Source organism: Marmota flaviventris, chromosome 6 (genome assembly GCF_047511675.1).
Source record: "Marmota flaviventris isolate mMarFla1 chromosome 6, mMarFla1.hap1, whole genome shotgun sequence".
Taxonomy (NCBI): domain Eukaryota; kingdom Metazoa; phylum Chordata; class Mammalia; order Rodentia; family Sciuridae; genus Marmota; species Marmota flaviventris.
In genome coordinates, this window is record NC_092503.1 from 157,164,814 (window position 1) to 157,183,066 (window position 18,253).

The window sequence follows — 18,253 nt, forward strand, 5'->3', positions numbered from 1 at the left end:
CTGATTTCCAATTTTAATTTTCTTCAATTGCAAAATTTTCAGCATGCTTAGAAAGAAATATTTTAAGCATGATTCTTCAACTTTATTGGGAAGGTTGAGGGAAGCTTTAAAAATCCTAGCTCGCACATATCAATTAAATCGGAGTATCTGGAGGTGGGAGCAGGGTGTAAATATGTTTAATGATTTTCCAAGTAGCTCCCATCAATGTGTTAGAACATTTGTAACACACTCCTCAGATAATTTGTAAATTTGGTAAAGGTATTTCAGTGGAATGTAATTTGCTAATCAAAAAACAAAATGAAGTTTTCGCTGAAAAAACATAGATTGGTTATAAATCAGATAACAAGATTAAATTAAACTAAATTTGAGATAAAAGTTTTGGAAATTCATCATCAAAATTTTGAATTAATTAACATTGAAATATTGAGCATTTAGATGGGAACATCGTGATATAAACTTCCTGGTCGGCAACACCCGCTCAAGATGTGAAGATTCACCCAGTGGGCACAAGCAGGTGTCCTTGCCCGCAAGGGGAAAAGCCCAGGCCCTGGGACCACGCGTCCTTTTCCCTGTGACCAGGAAGGGGTCTCTCCAGGAAGCTCCTTGGGCACCACAGGCCTTGGCGATGGCCCGGTGTGACTTCTGGGGTCATTGCTTCCCTGCCCGCACAGAGGCGGAGTCCCAGGCGCGGCCAGGGGACATGGGCCCGCGAGCGCGGCGCGCGCTGCCGCTGCTGCTGCTGCTGCTGCTGCTGGTGCGCACCGTGGTCCCGCAGGGGCGACCGCCGCGTGAGTGCGGGGCTGCGGCCAGCAGCGCGGGAGGGAGGGGCGGCCCGAACGGGCTTTGCTCGGCTCGTGGGAGCTTGCTGGCCGCGAGAACTTAGCCCTGTCCGCCGCCCCGTCCGCCACCCCGTCCGGCCCGCGCAATCTCCCGCCCACACCCCGGGAGGGAACGCCCGCCCCCGAGGTGCAGGCGGGGTCCCTGGACCCAGCGCGCGTCCCCCTCCCCGGCCCCGCGTCCCTGCTCTGGGTGGCGTTTGGAACCTCTCGCTCGCTCCCTCCCCGACGGGACGCTTCGGATTGAAGCTCCTAGTTCCCCGCTTGGCCGCCCGCGGCTCGCCTCGGTTCTGACGTCCCTAACGCCGGCTGCCCCCGTTCGTGCGTCATCGCCTCTGGACCTTGGCCAGGGCGCTGCTCGGCGTTTCCGCGCCCGGGCGCGGCGCAGATTGGCAGCCACCCGCGGAGGGACCCCCGGGGCGCGGGCGGGACTCCACTCTCCGCCGTCGCTGTGAGCGGGTGGCGGCCCCGCCCCGGGAGCCCCCTGAGCGTCCTGCCTCGGGTCCTCCCGGGCTCCTGGCGCTGGTCCTCCTGTTGGAAATACCAGGTACTTTAACGAGTTAAGGATTGAGCCCAACCCGGTGAAAGAGCATCGCCTTCAGCCAAGCTTTGATAGTGGTATAATAACGGAGCTTTTCTAAAGGACGCCAAAGTAATGAATGCCATTTTAGCAGTGGACTCAGTTTTAAGCCACATCAGATCTGTGATTTTTGACTGCCATTGTGCCTTGGGAAATAGGAAGTATTAATAGGTTCCTTAGACAGCTGGCCTCAGGTTAAATGACTCTTTTCTGGTTTCAAAGAATGTAAGCAATTTAGTTTTCTGATGTTAAATTCGGTACTAAGAGTGGCCCCACTCTTAGCTCCTGTTGACTATCTTGTTACCTAACTGGGCACTCGGTGCAGGACAGTTACCTACCTTAGCACATAGTGGGAGGTACTGTGTGTATTGTGTCCACATTTCACAGACACAGGAGTGAGGCATGGGCCGCTTACAGGTGACTTCGTTCAAAGTTACACCAGGCTTTGGTGGCAAAGCCATGTCTCCACTTCATCCTTTTGACTCTTTACCATTATTGTAGGATGACTCGCAGATTCCGACGTTGAACAGAAATATTCGTTGTTCAGAAGCATAGAAAGAATCTCAATGGTGTGTTGTACTGTTCTAGGCCCAAGGGGAGAGCAACACAAAGTTGTCTTTTGTTTTTGTTTTCCCTGGGTCCCTGGGGATAGAACCAGGGCCTTGCATTTGCTAGGCAAATGCTCTGCTGCTGAGCTACATCCCCAACCCCAGAACTCAGTCTTTGCCCTCTGATATTTTTCATAATAGACAAATGAGCAGAAAAATACACAACATGGGATAGCTGCTGGGTTCTGTGAAGATGTGAAGCAGGGAGGTCAGAGCCCGCCTCTCTGTCACTCTGACATTTGAACAGAAATCTGAAAAAAGTAAGGTTGACACTGGGACTGATTGGGAACAGAGTTTCCCAGGAAACCAGGAAACTGAGTGGGCCTGGCAAGCTGGTCGGAGCAGGTTTTTTCAACACTACTCAGCGTTTATTGTCGGAGGGAACTGTCCTGGGCACAGCAGGACATTAGCAGCATTGCTATTTTCTATTCAGTATATGCTACTAGGAGCAACACCCTCCTCCCCATAGTGACCACTGAATATATCCATATATTGCCAAATGTTCCTGAAAGGCAAAATCTCCTCACTAAGAACCACTGGGTTGAAGGAAGAGGAAGGAAGTCAGGACTACCTAAGTCAAGGTCTCAGGACCACAGGCAAGGTCATGCAGCACCCCCAGGCTGGCGTGTGGGTGGGCTCCAGCAGATGACACGGAGGCAGGTTTTTAAGGGAGACCAGCCAGGAAGCCATACCTCCTGGAGGCCAGAAATGATGGAGTGCTGAGGGGGGGGAGGTGTGGGGACGTTGATATTCTGAGTGTATTTTGAAGGAAGTCATGGAAGGACTATGCATGGCATGAAGGAGCCAATTCAAAAGTGACTCTTTTTAATTATGTTACTCTATGTTAATTTAACTGGACGAGAAATGCAGTGATTGGTGAGGCTGTTCATGAGATGGCGAAGGCAGTTTGTGGGGGAAATCAAGAGCCTGGTTTTGGACGTGAATTTGAGATTTGAATCAAGCAGCTCTGCTGGAAAAAAGCTCCAATGGGAGCAAGTTCTTGGGGACTTGGTTCTAGAGAGCTGTGAGCAACCATCCTAAGCTCAACCACCAGGGCTGGAGATGCCTTTGGGCTTCCCCAGGGTCCTGGCTCCTGGAGAAGTGGCCCAGGTGTGGGAGTGGGGTGGGGGCAGCGTGGTGGGCAGCCTTGTGCAGCACAGGGAGCAGCAACAAGGGAGGGCAGCCAGGGCTTCAAGCCCAGGGAAGGCGGCTGTGTCTCTCTCCTCAGGGTCAGGACCAGAAGCCGCTGGTGGTTGATGATGCTCTGCCTCCCTTTTCCCCCTGCCCCCTGCTGATGGCCTTGGCTCTGTCTGCAGGGTCCCACTCTCTGCGCTACCTCTTCATGGGCGCTTCAGAGCTGGACCTTGGGCTGCCCTTGTTTGAGGCTTTGGGCTATGTGGACGACCAGTTATTTGTGTCCTACAATCATGAGAGTCGCAGAGCCGAAGCCAGAGCCCCTTGGGTCCAGGGCAGGACCTCAAGCCAACTGTGGCTGCAGCTGAGTCAGAGCCTGAAAGGCTGGGACCACATGTTCACAGTGGACTTCTGGACCATCATGGACAACCACAACCACAGCAAGGGTACGTGGAGGGGCAAGAGTACTTTACCACCGCAGGGGTGCATCTGATGGAAGGAGCTAGAAGGCAAGGGAGAGGAAGGGAGTTTTCTTCTTGAGTCGACTGGGCCCTTGGGGATGTCGGGGCAGGAACCTACCCCTTTGGTGTTGGTAACAAGGCTGGGGTTTTGCCAGAGTCTCACATGCTGCAGGTGATGCTTGGCTGCGAGGTGCAAGCAGACAACAGCACCAGGGGGTTCTGGAGGTACGGGTACGATGGGCAGGACCACCTGGAGTTCTGCCCGGACACACTGGATTGGAGGGCAGCAGAGCCCAAGGCCTGGCCCACCAAGCTGGAGTGGGAAGTGCACCAGATTCGGGCCAAGCAGAACAAGGTCTACCTTCAGAGGGACTGCCCCCAGCAGCTGCGGCAGCTCCTGGAGCTGGGGAGAGGCATTCTGGACCAGCAAGGTATGCACCCACGTGCCCCACGCTCTGGAGGTAGCAGGAGGGGGACCCAAGGCAGGGGATCCCTCCTGAGATTTTGAAGTGGTTGAAGTTGTGCATCTCTCTCAATGTTCTAGAAAGGGTCTTCCCAATCCTAGGGTCTTCACCTTATAATTGAGATAGACCATGCAACCTCTAGTCAATGGTTTTAGTTGTTTTTTTTTTATGCACATGACTTAAGAGGAAGTGTCTGAGGTACCATGAATTCCTGGGCAGGAAAATACCAAGTGGGGTGATGTATCGGGGCAGCAGAGTCTCTTGGAGATTAAAGTTACTTTTATAAAACATGGCAGTAACTGCTGCAGCCTGCCTACCTTACAAGGCCCTTTCTTACGAGAATGAATGCAGGGTCGATCCAGAAGAATGGATAATCTGTATTCAGTCATTTTTGATCCAGGTAAAAGGAGACTTCACCTGTCAGAACAGAGGACATGGGTAACAGTTATACATATTTTCATAGTAGGCGGGGGTCAGGCTTATATATATGTAACTGATCTCCAAGTGTCACTGCCTCAGACGTAGATCATGGAAACCATCTTAGAACAAAGGCTGTCCCTGCTGCAGTCTGTTCTCTCTGAAGGGTGCGTTCCTCCAACCTTTGGAGGGAAGTGAAACCCCAGTCTTGCTGGCAGGATGAAAGTCCCCCTGTCCTCACTCTTCCTCTTTCTTGTCAAGTGCCTCCATGGGTGAAGGTGACACGTCATGTGACCTCTGCAGTGACCACTCTGCGGTGTCGGGCTCTGAACTTCTACCCCCAGAACATCAGCATGAGGTGGTTGAAGGACAGCCAGCCACTGGATGCCAAGGAGGTTGAGCCCCAGGACGTGCTGCCCAGTGGGGACGGCACCTACCAGGGCTGGGTGGCCTTGGCTGTGCCCCCTGGGGAGGAGCAGAGGCACACCTGCCGGGTGGGGCACCCAGGCTTGGACCAGCCCCTCATGGCCACCTGGGGTAGGTGCCGGCTGGGCTGAGGACATCTGCTGTGCGGGCAGGGGTGGTCTGGGTGGCGTCAAGGGCGGGGTCTGCTGGGGTCAGGGTGCTAGTCGTGGGCTTGAACTTGCTCTGCTGTTTCAGCGCCCCCGTCGCCCAGCACCCTGGTGATTGGGGTCGTCAGTGGCACCATGGTTTGCATCCTCGTCGTCTTTACTGGAGTTTTACTCCGAACTCTGAGGAAGAAGCACGCCTCGAGTGAGTAGGAGGGGGGAGGTGCTGGGCCTCCTCCCAGGGTGTCCTAGTCCTGAAGGAAGCAGGCAGGGGAGCCCCGTCCTTGGGAAGCAGGAAGGGAACTGATGGAGTTCTGGACTCAGCAAACACCTCTGAGCAGGTGCTGTTTTACAAGTGCTGTTTACGTAACAGCCGGGGTTTTGAGGCTAAGGAAGTCACTACCCAAATCCTGTAGGGGATGAAATCCGTGGTAAGTAAGTACCACTGAGGAGACCCCTGAGGCCCAGCAGGTGTGACTCGAGTGCTTCAGGGTGTCCAAGGAAGGATGAGTCCTGTCCGCTAGGGTCAAGAATGGCTCTGAACCTTGACAAAGTGGGATCTTTAGATGAGGCCGAGGATCACAGGGTCTACACCGCTGAGTGACCACTCAAGGAGGACCATATGGGCAGGAGAGCAGTAGTCACTGTGCCTTGCCCCTGGCTTTGCATTCCTCAATGTCACCAGTTTGACCCTCTGGACTTCTGTCGTCGGGGGAAAGATGGGAAGACAGAGTCCTGGGCCTGCAGAGTCATGAGCGCTGGGCGTCAGTGAGGGGACACAGCAGGGAGGACCTGGCTGTCCTTGTGGTGAATGGTTTGATGGGAGGAGGGAGGAGACCAGGTAGAAAGCAACAAACAGTTCCAGACCAGCCATGATGGGGCCTGAAATCCAGAGCCCTGGTACAAGTGGTCAGGGATGCGATGGGTGAACGGGGAAGGGAGGGACAGGAAGAGGCACAACGCGGCCTGGTCTGTGTTGCCTGCCCTTGGGCCTCTTGTCTTCACAGGAGGCGTCGCCAGGGACTACGTCTTAGCGGATTGCCAGTGAAGCGCAGCCTGCTGACCTCCTGCAGGGAGGAAGGAAACACAGCCAGACTCAAAGACAGGGCGCACTTGTGGACTCCTCAGTGTTTGGGGACAGAATTGGGCCTACCAAACAGAAAGTGCTGCAGAACTCTGCTCCAGTCTTCCCTGCTCACTTCCCCAGGAAGTTTCCTCCATCTGTGTCTTGGTTCCTGCATGACAGCAACCCCAGGCTGTGACCTGTCCCCCAGAGCTGGTTCTCATAAATCTCAGGCTGACTGTGGAGACTTCCTTCATCTCCTCTCTCGCCTCGGACCCCACACACCTGTCATCTCATCTCCTATATGCGAAAGAGGGCTCCCTACATTTTAGAGACTCTGAGAAAGGCCATGGCCCTTCACCCCAGGGTGTGCATATTTGTACTCCTGTCAGAATTTTGCCCACATATTCTCACACCCAGGACCCACTGGGCTTTCTCTAAATCCTCTCTATTATCCAGTGTCTGTCACCACAGCCTGGTTTTGTTCCATCAAAGTGTGATCTGGGACATCGCACAGTCGTGGAGGCTGTGCACTGCACCACTGAGGGGCGCCTCTCCGGCCAAGGATGGCTGTTGTGTGCAGTGTGATGGTTTCCAGCAGGGGAGAGGATTAAGGAGGGCTACCTTTTTCTCATTTGCACAAAGATATCCTATAGGTTTTCAGAGTTAAATGGCACCTGCCTTTGTGATGCCTGTTTGGTATGCTGACCCAAAGTACCTTGTCTTGTTGTTCTGACAAAGGAAATCACCACGAGGATGATCATAGTAATGATAATGAGGCTGACACTTGTTTTCCAAAAGTGCCTGGTGTCAGTCTGTTCTGAGCCTCTGCTCACATGCGTTACTGCGTGCAGTTCTTATACTAATCCTACAAGGTAGGTACTGTTATTCTCCCACCTGCCTTTTAGAGGAAGAAAGTGAACTACAGGGCATCTTGCCACTTGCCAGGGATGGAGATGGCTTTCAGACTCAGTCAGTCTGGCTGCTTGACCTTCACTACATGTGGGAAGGACCCGAGTGTGGTCCCTCACTCCTCTGCTCTTCTTTCTGACTCTCTTTAACCCCCGCAGGAGGACCGTGATTGGTGTGTTCAGTCGGTGGCTGTACTGGACTTGATGGCGTCCACCTTCAGCCATTGCCTCTGGAGTCAGAATCCTGATGTCACTTCCCTCTTCAGACTAGAGCAGTATTTCTCATTGTTAGCTGAGAAAATGGAAGCTGTCAGGCAGCTTGGAGGACACCCAGCATCCTCCAGGGGCCGCTGGTTCTCATCCCCAGTTATGCACATCCTAAAAAATCAATCTAACCCGGTCACTTTCAAACTCTGGGAAAGTGAGTCATCCAAGCGTGTTGGAGAGTCATGTAACCATGTGTCCATAGATCTCCATCCAGGTGCCACGGGCCTGCTTTCTGTTGCCTCATACTTTTGGCTGCAATGTATACATTTGGCTATGTGTGCTGTGGCACTGTGGGAAGGCAGGTGCCTCAAGAAACCAAGCACAGCTCAAAAGTTTAAAAATGGTAGGCATTGAATTTGAGCAGAGAATCTCAACTTTAAAAAAAAAAAAAACTTTATGTTTTTCTTCTGTTTATGAAAGTTATATAGAAGAAAGTAAAATTGAGCTCACTGTAGAAAAGTTGAAAATGAAATTAAAGCTACCATTCTACGAGCAAGTGATAAACTGTATTGACGACTCATGTATACTGCCTTTTGCTGCATTCAAGTATATGATGAATTAAATACACACACACACACACACATGTGCTCACAATTGTGGTGTTTACGGCATGATTTTACTAATATTGTTCATCATGCATATAATTAACTGTTCATGTAGAAGACATTCACATTACTTTTAATGTTTTTTATGTTTTTTTCCATGGAATACTTTCATTAAACTGTGGTTGCTGAATTGATTGTTTTTATTCACTGTCGAGACATTATCATCTAATCATAAGACATTGGTTATTTTATCTTCAAACCAAGCATATTTTTAAATAACTAATACTAAACTCCAAACAGAATGCCCAAGGGCATCTCTTATCCTACCTCCTGAATGGATGTTACAATTAATTCTGCAACGGCTTGTGTTGTATTTGTTTTGTCTCACTCAGGCTAAATTTTCAAGAAACACCCTAGTCTTCACAAGAATATGTGGATTAATCAGAGACTGGCTTGTTAATTTTTTTCTACCATAGAAATGATAAAGCGCTATTTTCTTTCAGTGTTTCTTAGTTTAATTTTTCTGGCTTTGTTCATAACTTTTAAGGCCAGCTACATTTGAAAAAATTGAAGGCCTATGTCTTTTTTTTTTTAATTTGTTTTTTTTTTAGATATGACAGTAGACTGTATTTTGATTATTATACATATATGGAGTACAACTGGTTCCAATTGGATTCCACTCTTGTGGTTGTATATAATATGGAGTTACATTTGTCCTGTAGTCATTTAGGAGCAAAGGATCCTTGTGTCGGGGAGGGGAAGAATAGGAGACCCACATTTTAGATCCTGCACCTTTCGCCTTTGGCAAAAATTCAGCGGGTGAGTTAGAGAGATGGCGCCACCTGGTGGTCGTGATAACGGTGTCACCGTGTCACGTGTCTGGGGGTGCTAGCGGGTGGGTGAAGGTGAAGGGTTCAAAGAGGGCCTTTGCAAGGAACATTGGCAGAGAAAAGCGTTTAAAATTAGAGGGGTGGGGGGGGGACAGATTCCCGCTGTTGCAGCGGCTGGAATCCCAGGTCACTGTGAGCCGCGTCAGTCCAAGTGCAGTGGCTGAGGGGGCTTGCTGGGCCTCAGTTTTGGTGCTCAGTGTGCTTTATGTATGGTGAAGCTGGCACACTTAAAAGCAACCTCTTTCAGTAACTTGCCAAACTTTCTTATAAAGTTGTTTTTCACCCCCTGTTTCGGTTCTAACCACACTCTGACTGAATACTGCCTGTCCCAGCAATTGGCATGGCTTTAAGCATTAGAGATGCTGACATGTGGGCAGGTATTGTAGACTTGGGGTCAACCCTGTAGACTTAGGGTCAAAATTTGTTCTTCTCCCCTTTGCATCAGGAATTACTCCAACAATGTGATAACATGTAGAATATAAATACAATATGAAAACACTTTGCAGGACAATTTTATTATGAAGCTCGGCTGCTTCCACAAGGCCGTGCAGCATGGCACAGATGCTCAGCATTCTGTTTCTTAGCAGCAGTTTAAGGAGTGCAAGATCCATGTGGTGTATCTTGAGTAGATGCTTCTCTATTGCCTATTTTTTACCCAGATGTATTTGCATCCTCAGTAGAGTCTTCTGTGGCATGAATGCCTTCTAAAACTATTTTTATGCTAGTTCTTGTTACTTACTAGATATCAGCCTTTTTTTCTGAACATTAATGTAATTCCTCCAAAGAACCCTGTGAAGAAGGAACTACTGTTGTTCTGTTACCCTTATTTTGATTTTAGGGAAACCAAGGCACAGAGAGGTTATGTAACTTTCTGAATCTTACACAGGTAGAAATGGGGTGCTGCAGTTTCAATCCAGTGAATCTGTCTCAGAGTCAAGCTCTCAACCCCTACACAATACTTACCTTTGCATCCAGAAACATGTGTGGCTCTGTTCCTGTCCTCTTGGGGTATAACCCCAAGCATTCATCTGCTGCTGGGTAGCAACACTTCAATGCTTCTATCCTGAGGATGGAATTTGTTTTAACATTTCAGAATTTACTATAGCCCTATAATTTTATCAGAAATATTTTGAAACATTTTTTCAGGTATGTATTTTTTTTTAATTTAAGAATTTTTTTCTGTAGTATAAAAATTTCTACCTATTAGATTCACATTTCCATTTATTCTCTGTGTCATTTCCATTTCTTTTCTGTATCATTCAGACCTATGATGGACATGAGAAATATTGAAATGGGTAGTACTGAAGCTCTACAAATAGTTTTAGCTACCAGATTTGTGGAGGAAGTATTGTTGTTATTTTTGAGAAATCAAATTATGGATTTGAGTCCTAAAATTCTGAAAAGAATTTTGGAATCTTCAACACACTCTTTAGAAGGTAACTACCAATCTTTGTATAGACTTCAGTGCATGTCTTGTCAGGTAACTTTACTCTATAGGTACAATGAATGTCCTAGGTCCATTCCTTAAGCTGAGTTGCTGCACTGGACTTTGATAAAACAGTTAATAACCAACTTCACGACTGCCCAAAGAGCTTAACCACCTGTACAGGGGCATCTTTTTAAAATATGGATTTAACTATCAATGGTCTTTCTTTTGTGTAAATTTGAGTTCCCAATTAGAGCAAATACAAAATTCTTTCTTTGGGCTTTACGTGTATGTGATTAAGAAAGTATTCAAGAGAATTTTGAAAATCAAATGTATTTGCAACCAAGTTTATAAAAATTTTGAAGCAAATGTTTATAATAACTGTCGAAATAACTTCTTTAAAAAGCAGTTCAAAGCACAGTAATAGTGTTTACAGGAGTGTCCACATGAGAGAGCAGGCCCAGCGAGTACACATGAAAAAGAAAATCGGACTGCAGAGAAAAAGCAGGAACATTTTCTTAGAATGTTTACTTTAGAATAGTAAAGAGGGGAAGAAAGGAAAACTGGGAGGTCCGTAGTGCATGCTACTGAGCCAAAGATGTGCCAGTGCTGATGACTGACTAAGCCAGGGAAGGTGAGTCTGTGCTCTTAGCCAGGGTGAAGGCCAGAGGCTAGAAAAGAGAAACACTCTGAAGCCCAAGATAGGTGTGAGGTGAGCCAGCATCTAGCAGAGCTGTCTGCCCAGACCAGGGGTCGGGTAGGGGTGCTGACTGTCTGGGGGGGCTATGGGAATGTTTTAAAGCCCAGGAGGTCTGAGCCCCTAGAGACTGTGCTTGGGCACTTCCATCATTGAGATATAGCTCCAAGGTGTTTCTAACCTGGTGTTTCTTTACTTTTCACCAAAGAATAATTATACACTAAAAGTCATAGTGAATGCTGGACAGCTTTTGTTGAGAACTATTTTTAAAAAGTTAACTTGGTTATCCATTAACTTGGTTATTCTGATGGAGTTAGTGGGGGAGGCGGCAGTATGGACAGTATGTATTTTTAAAGATTAATATTATAGTTTTGTTTGAGTGCTTCATATGTTCTAGTAGCCATGACCTGTTTGCAGAGTTTTTACCTGAAGGGCCTAGTTCACAGGCTGTGTGAATAGGGTTCTGGTACTCTAGGTTCACCCAGAAGGAAGAGGAAAAGGAAAGGAGAATAGGGAATTATTTATTTTCAGGAATGAGCCTTCCTTCTCCCAAGCCATGATCAGGTACTACTCTTCCTGGAATAGAAAAATCAATTTTTAATACATATCTACATATATATTTATATGTGTATATATACATATGTTTGTCTGTTTGATCTTTTTTTTTTTTTTTTTTAGTCTCTGTCACTGAGAAAAATTAGAACAGGGGATATTTGAAATAGATAATAGAAAAAAAGAAACAAATTAAATGTGAAATAATAGTGAGGTTTATTAACAATCTAATAGGCAAAATAATGTTGGGGAAAAAACAACATAAAACTCCAGTTTAACCAAAGATGGCACTTTCTGGCATGTGTGTCAGGGCACAAATTATCATGCTTTATACACTATAATTTTATTTTCCTGAATTAAAAAGCACATTGAGATTCAGAGTTTTGTGAATGGTCTGGGTCCTTGTACTTTTTCTCTGCTACATTTGAACTTCAGCCTTAGCAAATCTGTTAAAAGTGTGTGATGGGGAGTCAGGAATCTAAAGCCTTTCAATCTGGGGACAGAAGAAAACCACTTGATGATTTTAGAAGTGTTACAAACCATATGACATTTGCAGTTTTCCTGCCCCCTCTGGATCTCTTTTTCCCAGTGCATCTCTTTTCATGTGAGCAGGTCTGAGGCTATCACACCTTGTATATCTCCTCATAGTCTCATTCTAAGAATCCACAATAAGTCTGTTAACTGAGGGGAGGTGGGCAGTGTGCCTGTTTATTTTTTCAGACAACAATGATTGTCCCTTGCCTATAATTCCAGTGGCTCAGAGGCCCAGGCAGGAGGATCATAAATTCCAAGCCAGCTTCAATAATCTAACAAGGCCCTAAGCAACTTAGACCCTGTCTCAAAATAAAAACTAAAAAGGTCTGGGGGTGTAGCTCAGGTGTTAAGCACCCCTAGGTTCAATCCTCAGTACCGTGTGTGTGTGTGTGTGTGTGTGTGTGTGTGTGAGAGAGAGAGAGAGAGAAAATTTCCAAAATCTGCATCAGGAAGCTAAGGAGAAACTTGGTTTGAAGAGACTTTCAACCTTATTCAGACTTTTCTCTCTCTCTCTCTCTTTCTCTCCCCCCCCCCCCCTTTCTTTTTTTTTTTTTTTTTTTTTTTTTGGTCTGGTTTTGGTTTTGTTTTCTTAGTGTGATTAGCCTTATTTTAACATCAATAATCTTATCAAAGGACTCCCAGGAAGGAATTTGTAGGCTCTGTAATGACCTTAATCAAGTATTAGCCTAGTACTACAATTAATCCCCAACTCTACAAAACGTATGTTCCTTTGTCTCCAAAACCTGAGCAAGTTGAAAGTGGATGAATACAGGCAGTAAGGGAAGCCTGTTTGGAATTTCGTGGAGATCAGACAGGTTCAGCAGTCCAGGGAAAGGGAAGACAGGTAACTGATTACACAAGCCCCCAAGCTTAGCTCTGTTCTCTTGTTCCCTCATTCAGACTTTTGCCAAAAAATAAAAAATAATAATAATAAAAAGTCAAAAAATGTTGACTCAAGTTAGGAAACAGGAGGTAGATTTAACTTGCAGTTGTTTTTCTACCGTTTCATATTCCCAAGCACAAAAGAGACTTTAGGTAGTTTTGTCATGGCCAGCCTTAAACTTTACCCAGCACCCAGACAATCAAAATGTGTTGGTTTAACGAGGAATATCTGCAGTACTGGAGATAAAGTCCATCCACACAAGAATCCATTTTATTTTAGACGTTATTTGTACTCACGCCCAAGGAACCCCTACCTAATTTATGCCTACTAGGTGAAAATAGAAGGAAATGTGGGATGGGACTCCTCAGTGACACTGACCGAATAAGATTAATCGCAATCCGCAGAAGCGCAAAGAGAAGATAATGCAATACAACACAGAAGTAAAGCTGTTCAGCCCAAAGCAGTCAGTACCTCTCCTTCCAACCGCCCAATGAAAAGCTACGTTTCACTGACCAATCAAAACATGGAGGTCTTAATAAAGCGTTCTTTTTGCTCCACCCCCTTTGGTGACCTAATTTGGAAAACACCAGCCAACGTAAGTGGTTTTCAATCAGGTCCGCATGAGTATTATTTAAAGGGCTTGTTAGGTCTGGCGGCACTGTTCGCAGCCATGTCAGGTCGCGGCAAAGGAGGGAAAGGTCTGGGCAAGGGCGGCGCCAAGCGCCACCGCAAAGTCCTGCGCGACAACATCCAGGGCATCACCAAGCCCGCCATCCGCCGCCTGGCCCGCCGTGGCGGCGTCAAGCGCATCTCCGGGCTCATCTACGAGGAGACCCGCGGCGTGCTCAAGGTGTTCCTGGAGAACGTGATCCGCGACGCCGTCACCTACACGGAGCACGCCAAGCGCAAGACGGTCACGGCCATGGACGTGGTCTACGCGCTCAAGCGCCAGGGCCGCACCCTCTACGGCTTCGGCGGCTGAGTGTCCTGGTGCCGCCATCACCTGCTTTTCTCAATTAAAGGCCCTTTTCAGGGCCGCCCACGAGTTCATATAAAGAGCTGGACTGGCCTTAAAGGGATTGATTACAAGGCTGCTTAGGGAAAAAGACTTGATGAATCTTGGGCCAAGACGGAGATACAATGTACCTGGCAGCACATGCTTTAAAAGCTTAAGATGAGCACAAATAAACACCAAAAGGACTGAGGTGCTCGTACATAACACGTTTGGAAGCATTTGAAAAGCGCCCCTTTTGCGTGTAGCTGGGTGGTCTGAGGCGTTTGCACATAGCCTCTTAAGCCTCTCAGGCAAAACACTCAATGGGCCGTGAAGTTGAGTTTTGGGGGGGGGGGGGGTGTTATTAACATTTGCACTGTACTATTGACTAAAGTGAGGCCCTGTAATGTGCCTTAGGACTACAGGAAAAATGACTGGCTGTATTGTAAGGCCTGTACAAAAACTTGGGAAACTGGAGACAGGTTGGTAACACCAAGAGCAACCTGTAGTGAGCCCCAGTATTGTAACTTGGGGTCTGGTGGTGAGGCATCCTTCATCCTGTATGGGCTCACTGCCAGGTCAGACAGATGAAGCATGGACTTAGACCATTCTCACAATTCCAGCCTCATAGGAACGTGAGGAATTAGCTTAAAGGCAGGCAAGAACTGGGTTGATTAGCTACACATAGAAATCTGTTAGGTTATGTTCCATTTTAGTGCACAATTTTTGCAAGAAGCCAAAATATATAAATGAGAGGTGAGGACCTAGTGAGCCACCGAAGAACATACTGGAATGCACTGCATAGTTTTGCAGTGGGTTTTGTTCAGTCACTCCTGAAACCACAGCTTAAAACAAATTTACATTAGCATAGACTTAATATTTATGATAGTTATGTAAGAATGCGAAATCAAATTAAGGAAAAATTAAAAATTTAAGAAGGTACTTCAGCTTGGACCCTGTGTACTTATACAATTTTTAGGACAGGAAGATTTAATTTGGGCCCTAACAACTGTAGTCACAAATATTTCTATAAAGGTTTAAGGTAACTTTTATAGTTATTTCAGTGTATCTCGGCCTGTGGACTGCTCTGGCACTCTTATAAATAAGATGTATTAAAATATTAAGATCAGCAGGTGCTGTGGCACACACCTGTAATCTCATGGCTCTGGAGGCAGAGGCAGGAGGATTTCGAATTCAAAGCCAGCCTCACCAATATAGTGAGGCCCGAAGCAACTCAGGGAGAGCCTGTCTCTAAATAAAATACAAAATATGGCTAGGGATATGGCTCCCTGGTAGAGTGCCCTGAGTTCAATCCCCAGTACCACCACCACCACCCCCCCCCCAAAAAAAATGACATTCCTACTAGACCAATACTCAAAATACACCACATTATGAAAGATGACGTTTATTGATGTATCAGACATCTCATAACAGAAACACTACTAAGTATTCTTGCGTGTACACTGAAAGTATTTTCAACCATCACACAGGAGGAACATTAAAGTTAATGAAAGGTTCAACTTCCCTATCCCCAATCCTGAACACCATGATTCATAATTCAGTCAATGGACACCAGGGAAACTCTTCACTAGAACTATACACCTTAAAAGGGTAAACTGGACTTAGGCATTTTTCTTTTTCAACAAAACGAGGCTTTATTTCTGTGCTGACTTATTCCTGTTCTCCATTTTGATAACTCCAGAAGCAGATAATTCCACAAAGCAGACCGTCTTCTACAGCACACCCTTCTCTACCCCAACTACATTTGCCATCTCATGTGGTCAACTTTGACGATCTCACTAGTGTAACTCACCTTGCTAGTACAATATAAACACTATAGTTTTATATTTTTCCAGTGTCAAGCCATTTTAAGAATTTGGGTGGCTCTTAAAAGAGCCTTTGGGTTCGTAGACAATTCGGCTTATCTCCTCTCTTCACTTCTTCGTAGCCGCCTTCCTAGGGTTGGCTTTCTGCAGGGCCAGCTTGGGTTTCCCAGTCTTGGGCTTCCCGGCTCTGGCCTTGGCAGGGCTCTTCCGCTGCTGGATGCCCTTGGCTCCTTTGGTCTTCCTCCCACTCGCCGGAGCTTTCTTAGGTGTAGGCCTGGGCTTTTTGGTTCCCTTGTTGGTTTTGGCACCCTTTGGGGACCTTGAGTCCCTGGACAGGACCAGCTTCTTAGCCTTGGCAGAAGCAGGCTTTCTGACCTTGGCCTTGGTGGCTTCAGGAGCAGCCTTTCTGCTGAGCTTGAAGGAGCCAGAGGCACCAGTACCCCTGGTCTGCACCAAAACACCCTTGCCCACCAGACTCTTAAGAGCCAACTTGATGCGGCTGTTATTCTTCTCAACGTCATATCCTGCGGCAGTCAGGGCCTTCTTGAGGGCAGCCAAGGACACACCTGCTCGCTCCTGGGACTCAGAAAGAGCCTCAGTGATCAACTTGGACACCGAGGAACTCCGAGCCTTGCGACCTGCACCTGTCAGGCCCACCGCCTTCTTCCCCCGCTTTTTGGCAGGTGGCTTCTCCATTGGTCCTGGAACAGGATCAGTGGGAACTGCAGGAGCTGTTTCGGACATACCAGAAGAAGCAGGACGTTAACCACCACCTACAAGGGTGAAAAGTGGCCGCGCCTCAGGGCCTTATATAGGGCAGGGCGCGCTGTGATTGGTGCATCGCTCAGGCACCGCCCCCGCCCTCGGAGGAGGAGCACTTGTGTTTGTTTACCTCGAAAAGTTGCATCCCACAAAACTGGTGGGTAGCAAATCGCCTAGGTTCCACCACAGGATGGTTCCTAGAGACTCACATTTCATATGCCTTTTAACCTTTCAGTGACAAATGACCCTACATGACAAATCTTTTCGAGAAAGCCCTCGATTCTTCGTCAAATTCAAGAGAAAGAACCAAACATCCTCTTTTCCCTGTTAATTCAAAAAAAATTTCTAGTAGAAAATTTACTTCCTGTCTTCCGAATGGCCTTCCATATGGGTAGCTTCTTATTGGTGAAGAAAAGAAATTATTCATGCCCCGATTTTTATTGAAATTTATTTATATATGTGAAGGAAGTAACACAGATCTCTTAGCTGTCTCACTGAGGAGTTAGAGAATGTATAATTACCTAAAAACTGCAGAATATGTCCTTATTTAACCAAGGATCATCAAATAAAACACAATCCACAGGGATGAGGGCTGTGTGTGATTAAAACTACCTCCCAGTTCCTGGAGCTATATGGAAGACCTTCAAGGTCAGGGTGGTAGCCATGATCTCATGAGATCTGCTTGGCCAAAGTCAGGCCACCTTCATGAATGATGTCCTCCACTGGACATCATTGTCCTTTGTCCATCATGTCCTTTGTCCTTTGTTAATGCAATACCTCCCCCTCCTGATCCCAGATAAGCTGTCCTTGCCCATAATTAACTATAAACGGTGAGGCAGGAACCCTGGTCTGAAGTCCTAGTGGAAACTGCAGACCCAGTCTCTAAGACTGGACTGGCAGGTGTGGTTGCAAATGTGCTGGAAAAACGTTCTTGAAAGAATGCCCTGTATGTGGCCCTGAGCTTCTCCCCACATGCACTGTAATTCTTGGTTTATAAATATTTTTCTATAAGGAGATCCCAGGTGCATTTTTCTGAGCACCCTATATTTTTATATGTTTGTTTCTCTGACCCTCCACCATACCTGAGCTTTTGTGCCATTAAGTGTTAGTGGCTTATGGATCAGGGTATGGATCAGGCTGATTCTTATATTTACAGGTTGACAGAAGTTATCATTCCATTTCTTTAAAAGCAACAAAGAATTGATGGATTTAGGAAATTCTTAGATTACATTAAAAAAAAAAAAAAAAAAAAAACAGAAAAGGAACCATGATTCATATTTTACCTTAGCTGAAAATGTACCATAAAAACAGGCACACACACACACACACACGCATTACCTGTCCTGTACTAGTTGTAAAAAGAAAAATAGATTTATGTATGATATAGATATGTAATTAACATTCCTCAAAAATAGGAATCAAAAGCCCAAGGGAGGGACTGGGGCTGTGGCTCAGTGGTAAAGAGCTTGCATAGCATGTGTGAGGCACTGGGTTCAATCCTCAGCACCACATAAATAAATAAAATAAAGGTATTGTGACCATCTACAACATATATATATATATATATATATATATATATCCCCCCATACCCAGAATATTAGACATTCATAAAAATTGCGTTTCTAACCAGTTACCTATAAAATCATATATTAATAGCATGATAACTACATTTGCTTTATATCTATTTTTTATTTTTAATATTTACTTTTAGCTGTAGTTGGGCACAATACCTTTATTTCATTTATTTATTTTTACGTGGTGCTGAGGATCACACCCAGGGCCTCGCGTGTGCTAGGCAAGTGCTCCACCACTGAGCCCCAACCCCAGCCCTTTA

General features: G+C 46.5%; 3 protein-coding genes across 4 annotated transcripts; 2 read left to right on the forward strand and 1 right to left on the reverse strand.

Moving 5' to 3' along the window:
• The first annotated feature begins 684 nt into the window (after positions 1-684).
• Hfe (homeostatic iron regulator) lies at positions 685-8,045 on the forward strand. Of its 2 annotated transcripts, none has more exons than XM_071613726.1 (6): positions 685-788; positions 3,341-3,604; positions 3,775-4,050; positions 4,762-5,037; positions 5,161-5,274; positions 6,077-8,045. In XM_071613726.1, the coding sequence occupies exons 1-6, from the start codon at positions 701-703 to the stop codon at positions 6,115-6,117; spliced, it is 1,059 nt and encodes a 352-aa protein (XP_071469827.1). In that variant the 5' UTR covers positions 685-700; the 3' UTR covers positions 6,118-8,045. The 2 variants fall into 2 exon arrangements, with proteins under 2 accessions (XP_071469827.1, XP_027804034.2); XM_027948233.2 differs by lacking the exon at positions 685-788 and adding an exon at positions 849-1,383.
• A 5,462-nt stretch (positions 8,046-13,507) lies between these two features.
• On the forward strand, positions 13,508-13,879 carry LOC139706292 (histone H4). Its single transcript, XM_071613989.1, has one exon. It carries the CDS (start codon positions 13,508-13,510, stop codon positions 13,817-13,819), a length of 312 nt encoding a protein of 103 aa, XP_071470090.1. The 3' UTR covers positions 13,820-13,879.
• Positions 13,880-15,220: 1,341 nt separating this feature from the next.
• On the reverse strand, positions 15,221-17,960 carry H1-6 (H1.6 linker histone, cluster member). Its single transcript, XM_027948238.3, has one exon. It carries the CDS (start codon positions 16,399-16,401, stop codon positions 15,766-15,768), a length of 636 nt encoding a protein of 211 aa, XP_027804039.1. The 5' UTR covers positions 16,402-17,960; the 3' UTR covers positions 15,221-15,765.
• Between the last annotated feature and the right edge of the window lie 293 nt (positions 17,961-18,253).